At 33.3% G+C, this 16,359-nt stretch overlaps 1 protein-coding gene and 1 pseudogene across 1 annotated transcript; both read right to left on the bottom strand.

The window, feature by feature from the left end:
- Window positions 1-9: 9 nt before the first annotated feature.
- LOC114739335 (putative pentatricopeptide repeat-containing protein At2g02150) lies at window positions 10-5,666 on the bottom strand (annotated as a pseudogene).
- A 3,662-nt stretch (window positions 5,667-9,328) lies between these two features.
- On the bottom strand, window positions 9,329-14,286 carry LOC114739339 (probable peroxygenase 4). The gene is made up of 6 exons (XM_028927392.1): window positions 14,198-14,286; window positions 13,998-14,102; window positions 11,754-11,839; window positions 10,575-10,669; window positions 10,038-10,163; window positions 9,329-9,642 (listed from the first exon to the last, which is right to left on the bottom strand). Exons 1-6 carry the CDS (start codon window positions 14,241-14,243, stop codon window positions 9,492-9,494), a joined length of 609 nt encoding a protein of 202 aa, XP_028783225.1. The 5' UTR covers window positions 14,244-14,286; the 3' UTR covers window positions 9,329-9,491.
- Between the last annotated feature and the right edge of the window lie 2,073 nt (window positions 14,287-16,359).

Here is a 16,359-nt window from a genome sequence, read left to right as displayed (position 1 = left end):
CGGGCCGGGTTCGTGAAGAAGGCAAGATTGTGCTTTATTTATATATCACGAGGGTGAAACTCCAACTAAAAAAGATGATTAATCATTTGCTTGCCTTGTCAAGCGAGAATGCTCAGAATGTAACAAAAGCGAAAACAAACAAGAAAAAGGAAAATATCAAGATAGCAACCCTCAAATGGTGCCCTTCCAATGTGAAGCCACATTACTTTTAAGGACCACTGGCCTAATAAATATTCTCTATAAATCATGTAGTGTGAACTTCAACCAACTGTACCTTCTCCACTAAGGTTGTTGGGCTAAGTTGTGGGATGAGTCATGCATTCTTTCGTTCGCTGGGCTTGAGTTGCCATCAGTTGCAGCTCCCTTGAAAGCTAGCTCGTCCTCAAGGTAAAGTCTGAATGATGAATGAGCACTCAGCCAAGAATGCAAGTATGCAAGAATTTCTCTAGTGCCTATCATGAAAGTAACCTTCCCAACATTGAAGATAATACGAATGTACCTCCAATTCAAGCCTGTTGGCATGCACAAGTAATTGGTTCTCATACTTGGTTCTTAGTCAAAAACTGTTTATGCATGAAATAAGAGTATGATATGGAGCCTGTGCAGAAAAATATATATTATAGCAGACCATCTAACATATACTTGCAGTACTTATTAATTCCAAATAAAAAGATCCATAACTCCAGCAGCCCCGATTATGAAACAAAATAACTACATCCAACATTTTGATTTGTACAAATATCCAAGATATGCAGACTTCCTAGAACTCTCAGTTGTCAGATATATGTGGGAGAAAGTTGAGGGTGCAAGTGACACATAGGATTCATCTAAGGATAAAGAGAGAGCTCAGGAGTTGCAAGGGTTAGCTAGCTCAATCAACAATGAAGTTGTTATTACGGGCAGCTGGAAGAAAGCTTAAGTAGGGTAATTTTAATAGGTTAGGAACCCTTGTTAAACGTAGGAAGCTAGAATAGGAAGGTTAAGGTGATCGTGGGTACTGGATTTGGGACGCGAGGGAACAAATGGGTAATTTTTATTGCAAGGGTTTGGGACTACTCCTGATTTACTTGGCAGTTTATTTTCTGGTCTTAGGACTCAGGCAGTTTAACATTTCTCTGGAATTTGCAGGTGGCACCTATAGTTGATTTTCTTAGGGCATTTCTTCCTTGTCAATTTTGTTGGTTGCTACAAGGAGGTATGATTGATGCCTTGCGTCTTTTAATGGTCCTAATTGACATAGATTTTGGCATCAAAAATTGGATAAGTTTATGTTCATGGATTAAGGATGAAGATCAAGGCAACATTAAATGCTTACTCCTACATTAAATAGTATTTATTATTCTATAGATTGCTTAACTGGGTTGGTTTAATAGCTAAGGAGGAGAATTCCCCACCAATGAGTGGCAAGTAGCTCTAAAAAGGATATCTTGACTGGTGAGGAAGCCAAGTGAAGTCTCAGCACGATATAACTGTTCGAACATCAGTTCTCCAAAGGCAATCAATTAATGGAGATCAAGGCAATATCAGATGCCTAATCTGAAATTGAGTAGTATTAGCGCTCAATAGGGACATTCATTAGATTGTTTCTTATATCGCACTTTGGTGCCTATCTGTTACTAACATAAGCAAGCCCCATTCAGATACATCCAACAGAGAGGAGAGGAAAGGGAAAAGAGTTGTCGAAATTCATGTTGTTAGTTTTCACTAGGTGGTTTTAGGATTTACCATTAGCATGAGAGGATTCCTACGCTCTATCTTATTATAGAGAAAGCATAGGGGGAATCCACGTCATTAGTTTTCGTCTAAATTAGGAGGTTTTAGGATTCCCCTTACCATGACTATGAGTGGATTCCGACACTCTTCCTTATGGGGCAATGAGAAAGCATTGTTTCTAAACTTACTAATGAGAAAACATTGTTTCTAAGCTTACTTATTTTATCTTATACTACCTTACTCTTAAATATAAGAATTAGTTGACGATCCTAATATAAGACATCAATCCACTTTCTCTCCCAAATTTTTAATGTGTTCTCAAAAATATCCCTATTAATTATAAAGTATTTTCACCCAAGTGTAGTTTCAATATATATGATTGAATAAGGTAATTTCGGGAAAGTCAACACATGCTTGTTACAAATAACTAACTTAACTAATTCTTTAATCTCCTCAAATTAGTTATCTAACTTTATATTAAAGATTGAAAGTAAAAGATAATTTTCAGCCAATCAATATTATTCCTAGGTTCACTAATTATTATATGAAAGGCTTTCAATTAGTCATTTCACTTCTAGGAAATCAGGTAAGAAGTGGATGGAATTGAGATTGAAAACCTAAGAAGAAATTGACCCATCCAACATGAGTTCAGAAGGAATGATGATACTCAACTCCGAACACTGGTCTGCTTATAGGGATCGAAGAACTATAATGCATAGTCAAAGACAATATCTTTTGAGTCATTTTTTTTGGGGGGGGGGGGCATAAAGAAGCAACCGTTTATATTGCAAAATCCAGCACACTTAAAAGACAAAAGAAAAACGTGTTTTCTCAGATAAAACTAGGGACCATTTACCATGGAAAGATGTTTCCTGACCGTAAAAAGGGATAGTTCCTGCCCTGAAATTCTATAATAAATTTGCATATGAACACCATAATGGCTGTGGTGATGACACAATTACGATGATTATGCTAATATTTTTCATGTATATATTAAGCTGAAAATGTTTAAAAAGTACAAAATACCTTGTACATCTAAGTGATAAAAGAATCATCAACTGTAGCTGAAATCCTTCACATCTTCCACATAAGTTGTTGTTCTGACATGGTTGATTCCTGCAAGGAACAATAAACAATGGAAAATCTTCATGGAGCTTAATAGTCGCAAGGAAAAGGCTCTAACTTAATAATTTATAATGAAAGTGGCCAGTAAAGAATATAATTCAAAATTTTAGGCAGACGGTCATCACTCACCGAGAAGAACTATCCTCAGGAACAAGAATATCATTCTCTGGTCTCATTACACACAAAAGTTTGCAATGGGAACCCTGGAAGCAGAACTCACACAAGAGTACCTTCCAGAAGCATCAAGTGGAACTGGCAATTGCCCTTCCATAATTAGGCACCATATTCTTTTGAATTATGTTATTCAATCCTGGAATCAAGCCTCAAAATCCTAATTGCTGGGTCACTATAACTGGGAAAAATGGACTAAGAAAAACAAGATTTCCCTCTTAAGTGTGTACAGAAAAAGCTGTAACATCAAAGGGTCCAGCAATCAGGCTCCTCTTAATCATATCATCTTGCAGAGCCAGAGCATCACTTATGTCTCCTAGTTCATAATATTTTCTCAATAGACGAATACAAAGAACCTCGTCAGGAATTATGTTCTTTGCAACCATCTCATCAAGCAATGACTTTGCCTCTTGTAAGAGACCACAGTCACAATAACCCGAAATTAATGAAGTATAAGTAACCAAATCTAACTCCATACCCATTTCAACCATTTTCACCCGTAAACATGAAGCTTCTTGTGGATTTTTATGCTTCAGGTTCCCATCAATCAAAGCAGTGTAAATAATTTTATCTGGACTCATTTTCTCATCCAGCATTTCATTGAACAGCTTTTTTCCTTCTTCAAGGCAATTATTTTTACAAAGGCCGTCAATCAAAGCAGTATAAATCATTATATTAGGTTGCAGACCAATGCTCTTCATGTGGCCAAAGTAATTAACTGCCTGCTGGATCAATCCCTTTTTGCATAAGCCATCTATTAGTACACCAAAGGTTACAATTGTTGCCTCAATGCCCAGTTCCTGCATTTCTTGAAACAGATTAAGTGCCTCTGTTTTTTCCAACCTTAAAATATGCATCCATAAGGGTTGTGTATATATAACTATCTGAAGTTAGACCACAATCCTTTAACTCATGTATTACAGCCTCTGCTTCTTCAATCTTCTTCTGCTTGCAAAGGCCCCATATTATGGTTCCGTAAACAATATATCTGATTTGATGCTTTTCTTCTTCATTTCTTTCAAAATATCCATTGCTTTCTCAGGCATCTCAGCCTTAGCATATCCATGAACAAGGGCAGTATAAGTTTTTATATTAAGAGCCACTCCAGCTTCTAATATTCCCCTGTATAACTCCTCTGCTTCTTTCATCCTACCATCTTCACAAAGACCGTCCAATAAAGTGGTATAGGTCACATTGTTTAAGCTGAGTCCAGCCTCCAATATATCATTTGCCAGTGCAAATGCTTCAACCATATTACCTAGTTTACAGTTTGCATCAATCAGAGACGTATATGTAACTTCATTAGGTAAAAGACCAAGCGTCTCATGTCAACAAAAAATTTGATTGCTTCCAGCATCATACCTGCCTTGCAAAATGCATCAATAAGTGTACTATAAGTTATAACATTTGGTTTCAACTCCCTTTTCTTCATCTCATGCAGATAAGCAAAAGCTTGAGGAATTCTTTCAAACTTGCAGAAGCAATTAATTAGAGAATTGTAGGTTATCACATCCGGTTCACATCCTACACCTTTCATTTCCTCAAATATATCAACTGCTTCATGTAATAAGCCTGCTTTTCCATGTCCATCAATGAGAGAATTATATGTCACTATGTCTGGAGTGAGGCCCATCCGCTTCATTTCTTCAAAAAAATTCCTAGCAGTTTCTAAATCTCCTTCTTTACTCAAATATCCTATCATTATATTATATGTGAAAATGGTGGGTGAAAGGCCAGCCTCAACCATGTTCCTGAAAAACTTCATGGATGATTCCTTTTTACCTGCTTTCGAAAGTCTATGCAAAAGCTCATTACAGGATCGCACTTTTGGAAGAACCACGAACTTCTTCATCTTCCAAAAACATTGACTAGCTTCTTCAAGCATTTCCAACCCAACTAATACGCTAAATAAACAATCAAATACTCCATAGCCTGGACGGCAAACATTCTTGTCGAATACAACATATCAAACAAATCATAACCTGGCAGTGTTATATTTAGCAAAGTTAGCTCCCTAAGTATCTCTCTTGCATCAAGGTAAAAATTCCCACAAAACAAAATGTGAGCCACGATGCAATACGATTCGCTGGTGTGGCGGAAACCGATTTGGCTTCTTGTCCACTTAAAGAACCTCAAGGCAAGCTTCGGATCGTCCTTCAATTTCCCCAAAACCTTGCACACCCAAATGGGCGCTAATGCTGATGTAAATATACTGGCCATTTTTGGATCATCCCAATGGCCATTTTGTGACATGCTTCGCAATGAGTCAGAGGTAATGTCATCAATACAACCTTGGGGGCTTGACTTGGAGACAAAAGGGAATCTAAATACAAAAAGAAAACTAGTGAACCAAACCAAAGGGCAAGCAATGAAGGAACTACGTGACAATGATGACGATGATGAAGCACCAGACGCACTAGGGTTTTCAGAATATGAAATAGCAAATGAGCTCACTCGGAGGGAAGTTCTCCGACCAATTTGAAAGAGGTTGCGCATAAGAAGCAACATCTTGGATAGTAAGGAGATCAAAATGCCTTCAACTAGCTTCATTTTGCAGAGCTTGAGGCTTGGCTATGCAATAAACATTCATAGCTTGACGCCCTGCAGATTGCGACGAAGGCGCAAAACTAAATATTCGGTAGGGTTTTTCCAGTGGAGAAGCCAAATGAGCTGATCACCCGAGGTTTATGCGTTTCGAACTCAGGTGGAGTGGTAATTTTCCTCTCGAGTATGGCCGTAGGACTTTTTCTCCACTAATTACTTTTAAAATAATAATAATAATAATAATAATAATAATAAACGTCATTACTGATTTTTTTTAACAGTAGGTTGTGGGTTGGATTGGACAACCTAAATGGGCTTGTGGATAGCCCACCCATTTTAAGATATTCATAATATATGAAATTCAGACCCTTTTCTTTCTTTTTTTTTGGGCCATCAAACTCAGTCCATTTGCGTTGTACATGATTGTTACCAAAGTTTGACAATAAAACTTTTTTTTTTTAAAAAAATGACATTACAAAAGAAAAAAATTGAGTTTTGGTCCCCGATTTAGTGCTTAAATTTCGACTCCGCACAACTCAACTCACATAAATTTTTTGTCTTGGTATAATTCAATCCTTAATAAACTAGAAAATATGGGTTATATTATTGGATTAGTGGGGATTTGGATTTGGATTTGGATTTGGACAAATTAAAATTCATTATTTGGCTGCATAAAATTTTATAGATTTGAATTATCCAAATCCAAGAAAACATTTCATTAAAATTCTTTAAAAAATTCAAATACTTAATCATCCTAATTATTTTAAATCTCAAATATTCTTTTCCAATACTATCCAAACACAGGAACAAGACAACAAGTTCTTACAAGTGTGAATGGATGTCCAAACTCCACCTAAAGGAAACTATGATATTTGACGCTTGAATAGGCACTCACAATGGTATAGCGACTACTTCAAACAAAGTTGTTATTTGTTATTTATAGCGACTCCTAGTAATTGAACACAACATAAACCCTAAACCCTAAACCCTAAACCCTAATAGAAGCAAGATTTAGGCCATTACTAATTGTCAACTGTCTAGAAGTTCTTCATTTATATTCCTGCTGATCTACCTTTTCATTTATGCATCTATCATAACATGGCAGAAAATTTTAACTTTGCTTTAGGATTTTTGTCATATGTCTGTTGAAGTTATGTCATGGGGTCCGTTTGGCAAGACTTATTTGGACTTAAAAGCAGCTTATTTTACTTATAAGCCCGATTGGTTGAAGAGGCGGTGTTTGGCTGGGCTTAAAAAAAAAAAAGCAGCTTATACATTTTAAGCTCCAAAATGGGCGGTCAGGCTTAAGCAGAATTTTGTGGCTTATCTCCTCACTTTAAGAGCTTATTTTTTTACCGTTGAAAAGTGTCAGGGGGTTTTTTTTTACTTCAGCAGCTAGGAATCTCTCATTTTTCTTCACCTCGTTTTTTTTCTTCCGCCTCAACTCTCTCCGCGACTACGAGCTGGAGCCCAGCATCCGCCGTCATGTCCTCGCCAGAACCACCGACACCTGGTCGTCGTCAGCTCCATCGCGTCTCTACTGTGGGGTCATTGTCTTCGGTGTGGCTTTGAGTGACCGAGAGCCTAGTCCTTCATCGCGTCTCGTCCTTCTCCAAGCTGCTGTCGGCGTTTCCAACCCAGGTCGCCACCGTCTGTCGGTGCATGTGAGGTGTGCTTCGACTTCTTAGCCTCCCAGTGGAATAGAGTGTCCGATCTACCTCTGGCAAGCGTCGGGTGGTCTGATCTGAGACAGGTTGACCGGTTCCTATTTTTGTGTTGCTTTTCGATGAATTTGGCAGTGATAGGCGATTGATCGAAGCATGTGGAGTTGTGTGTGTGTGTGTTGATTTGTGTGTGAGCTGATATAACATTTGGATGAGGGGATTCACAAAAAAGCTAGGAAAATGCTCGGCAATTAGAGCAGAATTGTGGACAATTCTGAGGGCTTTGCGACTTGTGAGGGAGAGCAATATAAATTATTTAATCCTTGAAACTTATTCGTCCTCAATGATCCGGATGTTGCAGCAATTGCAAGATGGAGAAGTTTTTGATTTAATTCAGAAAGAGCTGAGTAATTTTTCTAGTTTACAGTTTAATCATGTTTTTAGGGAGGGTAATGTTTGAGTACATTCCGTGCCAACTTGAGTATTGTACAGGACAAGGAGTTTGCTGTTTTTGATGTGCCTCCTCAATGCGTGAAGTAGCATTTGGATAATGATATGTTGGGAGTCTCTCTCCCACGAATGATAATGGAATAAGATGATGGCTTGTTGCCCCGTATTTCTCTAACAAAAAAAAGGTTGAATTCAAAATGTTTAATGTATATGTGTATTTCTCTAACATCACAGTCTTCATCGCATAGTATATGGTATTTCTCTAACATCACAGTCTTCATCGCATATGAATCGTGTTCGTGATGCAATCAGAGACCAAATTATTCATAGTTTATCAATTAATTAATTATGTAATATTTTTGTTTTACTTTGTCAATTGGTGTTCAAAACTTTGTTATCCATTTAAATTATGTTTAGTTTTATATTAACAATCTTTTTTTTTCATTTCTATGAAGCTTTCAAATTTAATTCACTCAATCAATTTTACTTCTTCGTATTAAATTAAATTAAATTTATTGTATTATGTTAATTTATTTTTTTTATCATGTTGCACTTCATTTCTTAAATATTTTTTATAATTTCTCTAAAGTTCTTAATTCTAATTCACTCATTAAATTTTACTTCTTCATTATATTATCTCAATTCAATTTTTTTCTTCTTTCACTTTATATTTAAAATAATTTTTTTGATTTCTCTAAAATTTTAAAATTTAATTCACTTATTCATATTAAATTATTTTAATTCCATTGTATTATGTGAAATTATTTTTTTCTATTTTTTATTATTTATTAAAATTCATGCCCATTTTGGTCATTTTACAATTAAACTTACTTTTATTCAACCATAATCCAAACAATTTTTTACCAATCTCACTTTTGCAAACGGACTTTTTTGAACTCCAATCCAAACACAATTCAGCTTATCCAATTTTGCTTTTACCCCATTTCACTTATCCATAAGCTGCTTTTTCAATAAGCAGCTTTTTCAATCGCTGATCCAAACGGGCACATGATCTTCTTTTTTAAGGTTCTCTGATAATTCTATTTGAATATTAAACTCTTGCATTTTTTTAATGTCATTTTTTCTTATGCCAAAAAAAAATCCAATTACTACGATTTTTGATTCTTCATTGTATTAACATGCAAGAAAGCTAAGCATATCACATTTTCTTTAAAGGGAAGCATCTAGAAGAGCACTTATGCTTTCATAAATTAAAAATTGGGATAGAAATGGAATTGGTTCACTTGTGAGTTGTCCAATGTGTTTCTTCTTTTCACCTTTTTTTTCCCTTTCTTCCACACACACACACACACACGCTTTTCAATTTTCTTCGATATGTACAATAATAATGTGTGTATCTATATGCTAAATATGTCACCGCAAGTGCAAAATCCATTGGACACATGCCCCTAAAATAAGTTGGTCCCTACACTAAAAAGAAAGTTTCTATTTTTCATTTTTAGATGGGATCTGGAAATTGTTTTGAGGCTAATTAATTAGTTTGCTTGAATTGCCAAAGGTAAGGATATTTAAAAATGGGCCATTTTTCTGAATTTTTTGATGGAGGGGGTTGATGTGTTAAATCAAACTAACAAACTCAATACTTATTAATTGCAATTCTTTCATAAAATAAACATTAGAATCCATTGCTATATATTATATAAATAAATACCACAAAGTCATTCATATATTTTCTCCTAGTACTTGAACACAGCATAAACCTCCTTAAATTAAAAGGACATGATAATCAGAAAATGATAAAATAAAGAAACAACAAACATTCCAAAAGTAATAATTACACAGACGTTTCAAAGAATATTAAAGTTATTTCTTCTTTTTCTTCTCAGAGTGCTCCTTTTCCATCCTCTCAAAGAGACTTCCATCATAAACAGCTCTGACTGTTTCCTTGCGCAGTAAACCCTTGTCGTCTTTGCAAAGGTCATATAGGATCTTCCATTCTGTGTAGGCAGCCACCCTATGCATATCCATTCACATGATACCAAGTCAATGAAGATTTCAATAAATTTCACATGATACCAAGTCAAGAAGATTTTAATAAATATATTATTTGCTAGTGAAACCCTCACAATGGCAATAGAATTCGAACCTATATCCCACCTCACGAGGATTATTCATACCAACTTGACCAGTTTTTGTGAGTAGAATTGGGGAGCATATGATACTACCTTCAGTCCTAATTATAAGATCTTGTTTATAACCTCTAAACGAGATCTTATAATTAAAATCAGAGGGAGTATATAATAGTGCTTGAGTGTTGGGACATGAACAAATGTTTCACTTTAATAAAGTTTCCCCTTCAATTTTTTCATTCAGGAATATATTGTAGATATATCAGACCGACTGACTTACCATCCGTTGTAATCTTTAGGTTCTCGGTTTGCTTTCATCATGGCCTTGAGCTCGTCATATGTTAAAACATCTGGGTATGTTTTTGCATGCTTCTTGAAAATTTCTTCAAATTTCGAAGGAACAAACCTGAAATTTGATCCATAAATAAGAAAATGATACGTCGAATTCACTCCAAAAAAAAATGATACGTCCAAAAAAACTTTGGTGTCATTTATGGAACTTAAAACTTCAAAGCATGAAGATTGAGCGCAGATATATAGTGTCTTACGTTGTTCGTTTTAACTAGCTTGAGCTGTTAATTTTGTGAGTGAAGATGAGGTACAAAATAAATTAGGGGAGAATTGCACGGAAGTGGGGGGAAAAAAAGAACATAACTAATAAAAGTCACAATAACAACTGAGCAGTTTATAATAACAAATTTCATAGTAGAAAGTGATAATTTCCAATTTATCATTGAGACTTTTTGGTAGTTGTGTTTCTTTCTCAAGACCTCAAAGCAATCCTCCCAAGTATTATTATTAGTGACATTTAATTTACCTTCCTTCAGTATCATAGACTCCAGAGTCACTTCCATGTTTGGCCATATGTATGTTTTTAACTTCAATTGGGAACAGTGGAGAAGGAAACTTTCCCTGCAACACAAGAACCAACACTTATTAAGACAAAAGTTACAAGGCAAAGAGATTTCTTCCAAAGTTTTCGATCACTTCAGAAGTAGGAATATTTTCAAGGATGGTTTGAAAATATTGATTTTTGCTACTTAGGCTGCATTTACAGTAAAAATAGTACAACGTGAGTATTACCTAAGTGACAGGAGGGACTAACATCTAATAATTGCAATAAAGACTTAAATTGCTAATTTTGTACCGACGTACTAAGTGGGAGGTGGGTCATTGACTTTAATTTATGTCATTATCAAATACTCCTTTCGTCCTTTTTTTAGTTTTATTCTAAATTATAAATCACTTCATTAAATTTTTAATTTGTCTTTGATTTATTATAGTGTATTCTTCTGATCTTATAAGACATTTTCAACATGTTCACACAAACCAAGAAAAAATTAAATTTCATTACTCTCATTTAAAATTTAATGACTTTTCAACTTTATCCCTATTTAGCATACATTATATCTCATATAAACAAAGTCAACATAATAATAAATAAGGGGTAAAATTGTACATCGATACAAAAAATTTCTTTCAGTACCCTATACATAGGACTAAAAAATATATTCTCTCTCTGCCCTATAAATAGGACCAGAGGAGTATATAGTTATTTTTTTGAAACATGTATATAGTAAATAAGAATAAAATTAAAAAGTTATTATATTTTAATAAAGAGTTCATGCATCTTAAAATTTGTTTTTTTGGTTTTTATAAAACATACTGAAAATATCTTATAAATAAGATTTACGGACAAAAATATATATGACCTGCACTCGTCTATTTTCTTCGGGTGTAATGTTTCTTTCAGTGCTAGAGAGCCCACTTTAACTATGTGCTTGATTAATGATTATGCGTGATTAGATGCTTTTAAAATTACTTACTTTTTTAAGATACTACCTGAACATCTAATAATATATTAAATTGAGTTAAGTACGTCAAGCTAAAGGGATCATATTGATAATAATTAGTGAGATTCACCTGAATATAATATTTTGAACAGTTATATTTCACTTAAAGAAAAAGGGGGAAAGGGTTAAAACTTAAAACGTACAGGACGGGTTTTGCGACTGAGAGCGACATTGATAAGAAAACCACTCGCAATGGACAAGAGGATCCCACCCCCGATTGCTCGAAATCCTGCAATTTAATCCACACACACATTTAATCCTCTTTTCATTACAAAACAAAAGGAAAAAAGAAAAATATATTCAGTCATTTTCTTACCCCAAAATTGCATAGTTCTTCACAACTAAATTAATTTTAACTGAAGTCACTAATATTTATATAAAATATACAAAAGAAATACTGCAGAAATTAAAGCCTACGAAGAAAGGTCAAAAGATTAAAATTAATCTGAAATATTCCCATGAAAAATTAATATGGAATTATTATGCTGCTTATATTTTGAATTTTTAAGCAATATGATGTCAAACAGGTACATTCTAGTTTACCATACAAATTAGTTCTGGGATTAATATGATTAAAAAAATGCAAAAAATGCAAAACCAGGACTAAAATTCTTGGATCCAGATTTCATAGGATTTAAGGAGGGTATCAATAATATATAAATCCCTTAAAACTAAATGAAGAATTGAAGATATTTGGTTTGGTCCTCAACAGTTAACACACTTAGGGGGTATTTGGGAAGCATCAGAAGTCTTCTGAAAAGCATTTTTTCGTAAATCAGGAGAAACTTTCACATATTTACTTCGTATACGTAAAAACACTTTTAAAACTATGGTTTTGATTATATCCAAACACCCAATAAAACTCACTTTCAATATGAGGAATCGACATGGATAATTATATATATATATATATATATATATATATATGAACCTGACGTCTTACAGATTTCTTAATTAGTTCTTGAGGCGGCATTTGAAATATTTTATCTTGACAAAACAGGAGGAGGAAAAAAAAGAAATTATAGTTTACTCCTTTGTGCCACGTTTGGATAAGGAAAGAAGGGGACAAGAAACAGGAGGCACGAGTCCTTTTTTTCCGGCTTCACTGGAGAGAGAATTCCTGGGCATCATGTTCGGTTGGAGGGCAATAATGTACTTTTATTTTCTATTTTGAATAATAATTCTTTCCCATCCCACACCCTAAAGCTGCTTCCTTTCCAACTACGACGGAATTAGATCCTAGTTGATCTGGAATTAAATATTAATTTATGCACGCACATCTATATGTATATTATATTGCATAGATCTCTTCCTTGTTCAGTCGAACTCTAATGTTGCAAGAGGCATATTCAAGTAAAAATTAAAATTTTTATTATTATTTTTGTTAAGTATTTCTTCCCTTCTTAACATGAGAGTTAATTTGATATTTAATTTGATTTTAAATATAAATCTAATATCTCTCACATTTATCTATTTTTTTAAAATAGTTTTTGTAGTAGTTTATATATTAAAGATTTTATCAAATAGTAGTTTTAACTAATACACATAATAGGGCAAACAATACTATCCCTGATCCTAAATATAAGAGCTAGTTGATTAATTTAAGTAGATTAAAAAATAAGTTAAATTAATTATTTATAATAAATAGATATTGTGTTTCTTAAAATTCCTTGTTAATCAAGTGTATTAGCTTGAACTACTATTATTAGAAAAACTATCATAAAAAAAGAATAAATATAAGAGATAAAGTGAATTATGATCTTATATTTAGGATCAAAATAAAATTCAAATAAGATCTTATATTAAGGACCGAAAATAGTACATATTTATTACAAATAACTAGTTTAACTAATTTTTTTAATATACTCAAATTAGTTAAATAATTCTTGTATAAAGGACATCTAGTAATATAATTTAATTAAAATATATAAAAATTTATATTTAATTTTACAAAGATAATATTTAAATAAATTATCGTTACAGAAAATATTTATGTATAAATCACAAATAACACAAATAACCAATTTTTTTCCTCTCTTTTAAACTTAAAAGGATGCCATTTAGCTGAACAAGAGAACGAAAAAAATTATAAGATTCCACAGACCAATTATATCATTTTTCAGAAAAATCATTATGGAGTACTGAAAAAAAAATATAACCACTAAAAAACTATTCTTCCTCCTTTTTCCCCACTCCAGACCATTCTCTTTTCTTCTTCTTCTTTGTTTGGCTCCCCTCATCGTGAAAGAAAGGGTATATATAGAAAATGACGCATCGAATCAGAGATAATAGATATTTATATTCATAAATGTGTTTTAAAATTAAATACAGGAAGACAGCAGAAGAGAAGATGATCCGAAGAGAAGGGGGAGGAAGAGATTAAAAACCTTGAAAAGTCTCCCACGGATAAACGACGCCGTCGTGGTTCCTATCGAAGAAAGCGACGTGCTTCTGCAGAACGTTCTGGTCCAGAGGTATAGGTCTCTCACTCACTGAATCAAACAAATCAAACAATCGGTTTCGAAACTGGAAATCGAATCGAATCGAAAAAAATTAAAAAAGCTGGCTGAAGGATCGAGAGTAGTACCTTCTTGAATGCTATTGTTATCGCTCTGGAAGGGCGACGAAGCCATGAAACGAACCGAGAAGAAGAAGACGAGGAAGAAAGAAGAGATTTCTGGAAATGAAACTGAGTTTGGGCCCTAACGAACGGTTATGAACGATAATAGAATGGCTTTTGTGCTGTCCTGGTTTGTGCGTAATTCTGAGTATAAAATCTCTGAGCTTATAAAGCAAAGGAAATGAGAGAAACGTAACGCTTGAGAGAGCAACACGCCGCAAAAATGGACACACCCACGCGCTCCCCCTTTCATATTACTTTTAGGGCTTATTTCCTTATTTGGGGCTAGCATATATAATATAGATGGGAATTTTAATTTTGGTAGTCCCGTGTAAAAATCTAATTAGCTAAAACGATCTAATTTGAGTGGGTATAACTGTGATATGTGAATGTAATGTATTTTTTTGCTGTGTGTAAGATATTATCAATAATATATAACTATTATCAATATAAAAGTTATATATACAATAAAAGATATATTACGTTTACGGATCATTTTTACATGTGCTCAAATTTAGATTCTTTTAGCCAATTAAATTTTTAAACGGAAATTTTTTACCAATTTCCTAATATTAACTATTTGAATAAGAAATAATATATTGTATTTCTCCAATATTTACTTCTCATTACTTGTCTGCCTGTCAAGTGAGTGCACAAGATTATTTTTTATCTCTGTGTGTGTGTGTTTGTAAAATTGTATGTGCTAAATTAATTTGTATCATGCGCTAAACTTTATCCACTCATTCTTTAAAAGAATGAAATAAAAATTCCAACATATGTTTTTGAGGCAGCAGGATTTGTATTACAGCGTTTGATAATTTTTCATTGTCTTCTAAAAATAAGAAGATTAATTACAGTACAGGTAAACTCATATTAGCTAAAATATCTATAACAATAAAATTATACTCATCCCGTCTTTAATGTAAGATCTAATTAACTAATTTGAATAGATTAAGAATGTTAGTTAAATTAATTAATATAATATTTTTTAAAATACTCTAATTATCTTTCTTGATTCCTTTCTCTTTCCTACACTATTATTGCTGAGAAAATATCAAGGGATTAATTTGAAAAAAATTAATAAACATGTCAAATATGTCTTACATATAGGACTAACATGAACTCTGAAATTAGATCTTATATCAGGAACCGAAGGGATATTGTTTTTTTAATACAACATCAAAAGGCTACTAAACAAGAAGCATGAATAGGTGAATTTTACATTTAATAGGTGATATAGGAATAACATCGCATTACAATAATAAATTTAATTATCAGAAAATCGCCAGTATTATATGTACATATTATTGCTTTATCCGAAAGAATGTTTTGTCTATGTCAATCATTTATAAGCTTAATGAGATTAATTTTAAATTCTTTACATATATTAGATACGTCGTAATTGCCCTTAACTATGTCCACTCTAATCTATATTTCATGATGCTCCATCTCTTGACGTAATAAATCTGTGATTTTGAGTCATTTTGTTTCGATCGAGATGAAATCAAATCAACATATTTTGAAGAATTGATGCAAAAAATATCATAATTTTATGTTTTTTTTCCTTTTTTTTTTTAGGTTTCTGGGATGAACAAATGAAATTATATGGTTGAGTAACGATAATGAGATGGGGAAGGAGGAGCGTGAAAGGACGCGGATGAAAGGGGCGCGTGGGGGAGGGAGCTGAATTGGGAAAGAAAGGAAGGATGCGATGGATATGTGCCGTGTGCTGGGGCAATAAGGCGTTCACACACACAGTGGCGTAGAAGCATCTGTGAGGCACACGCATATATTTTGTCCGCTGTAAAGCAAAGGCCTATTAAAGCTAATCCTTCTTAATTTGTCCTTATTTCTAAGTTTTCGTATTTATTTAAATAACTTCTTTATAAGTAAGTCACACGAATCTATTATAACTATTTAGTATTTTTCTGATTTTTAATATAAGACCTATTTAACTAATCTGATTAGATTATGAAGTTGGATAAGTTAGTTAATTAAAAAATATTAGATCTTTTTTCTAAAATAGTATAATCATCTTTCTTAATATTTTATTTCTCTCTTCTACTTAATTATAATTGAGGAATATCTATATAGGTACTTTAAGAAAAATTGATGAACATGAGAAATAG

This window comes from Neltuma alba, unplaced genomic scaffold, assembly GCF_004799145.2.
Source record: "Neltuma alba isolate B1F8T4 unplaced genomic scaffold, ASM479914v2 tig00013894_pilon, whole genome shotgun sequence".
In the NCBI taxonomy this organism is placed as follows: Eukaryota; Viridiplantae; Streptophyta; class Magnoliopsida; order Fabales; family Fabaceae; genus Neltuma; species Neltuma alba.
This window is presented reverse-complemented; position numbering and strand designations above follow the sequence as displayed.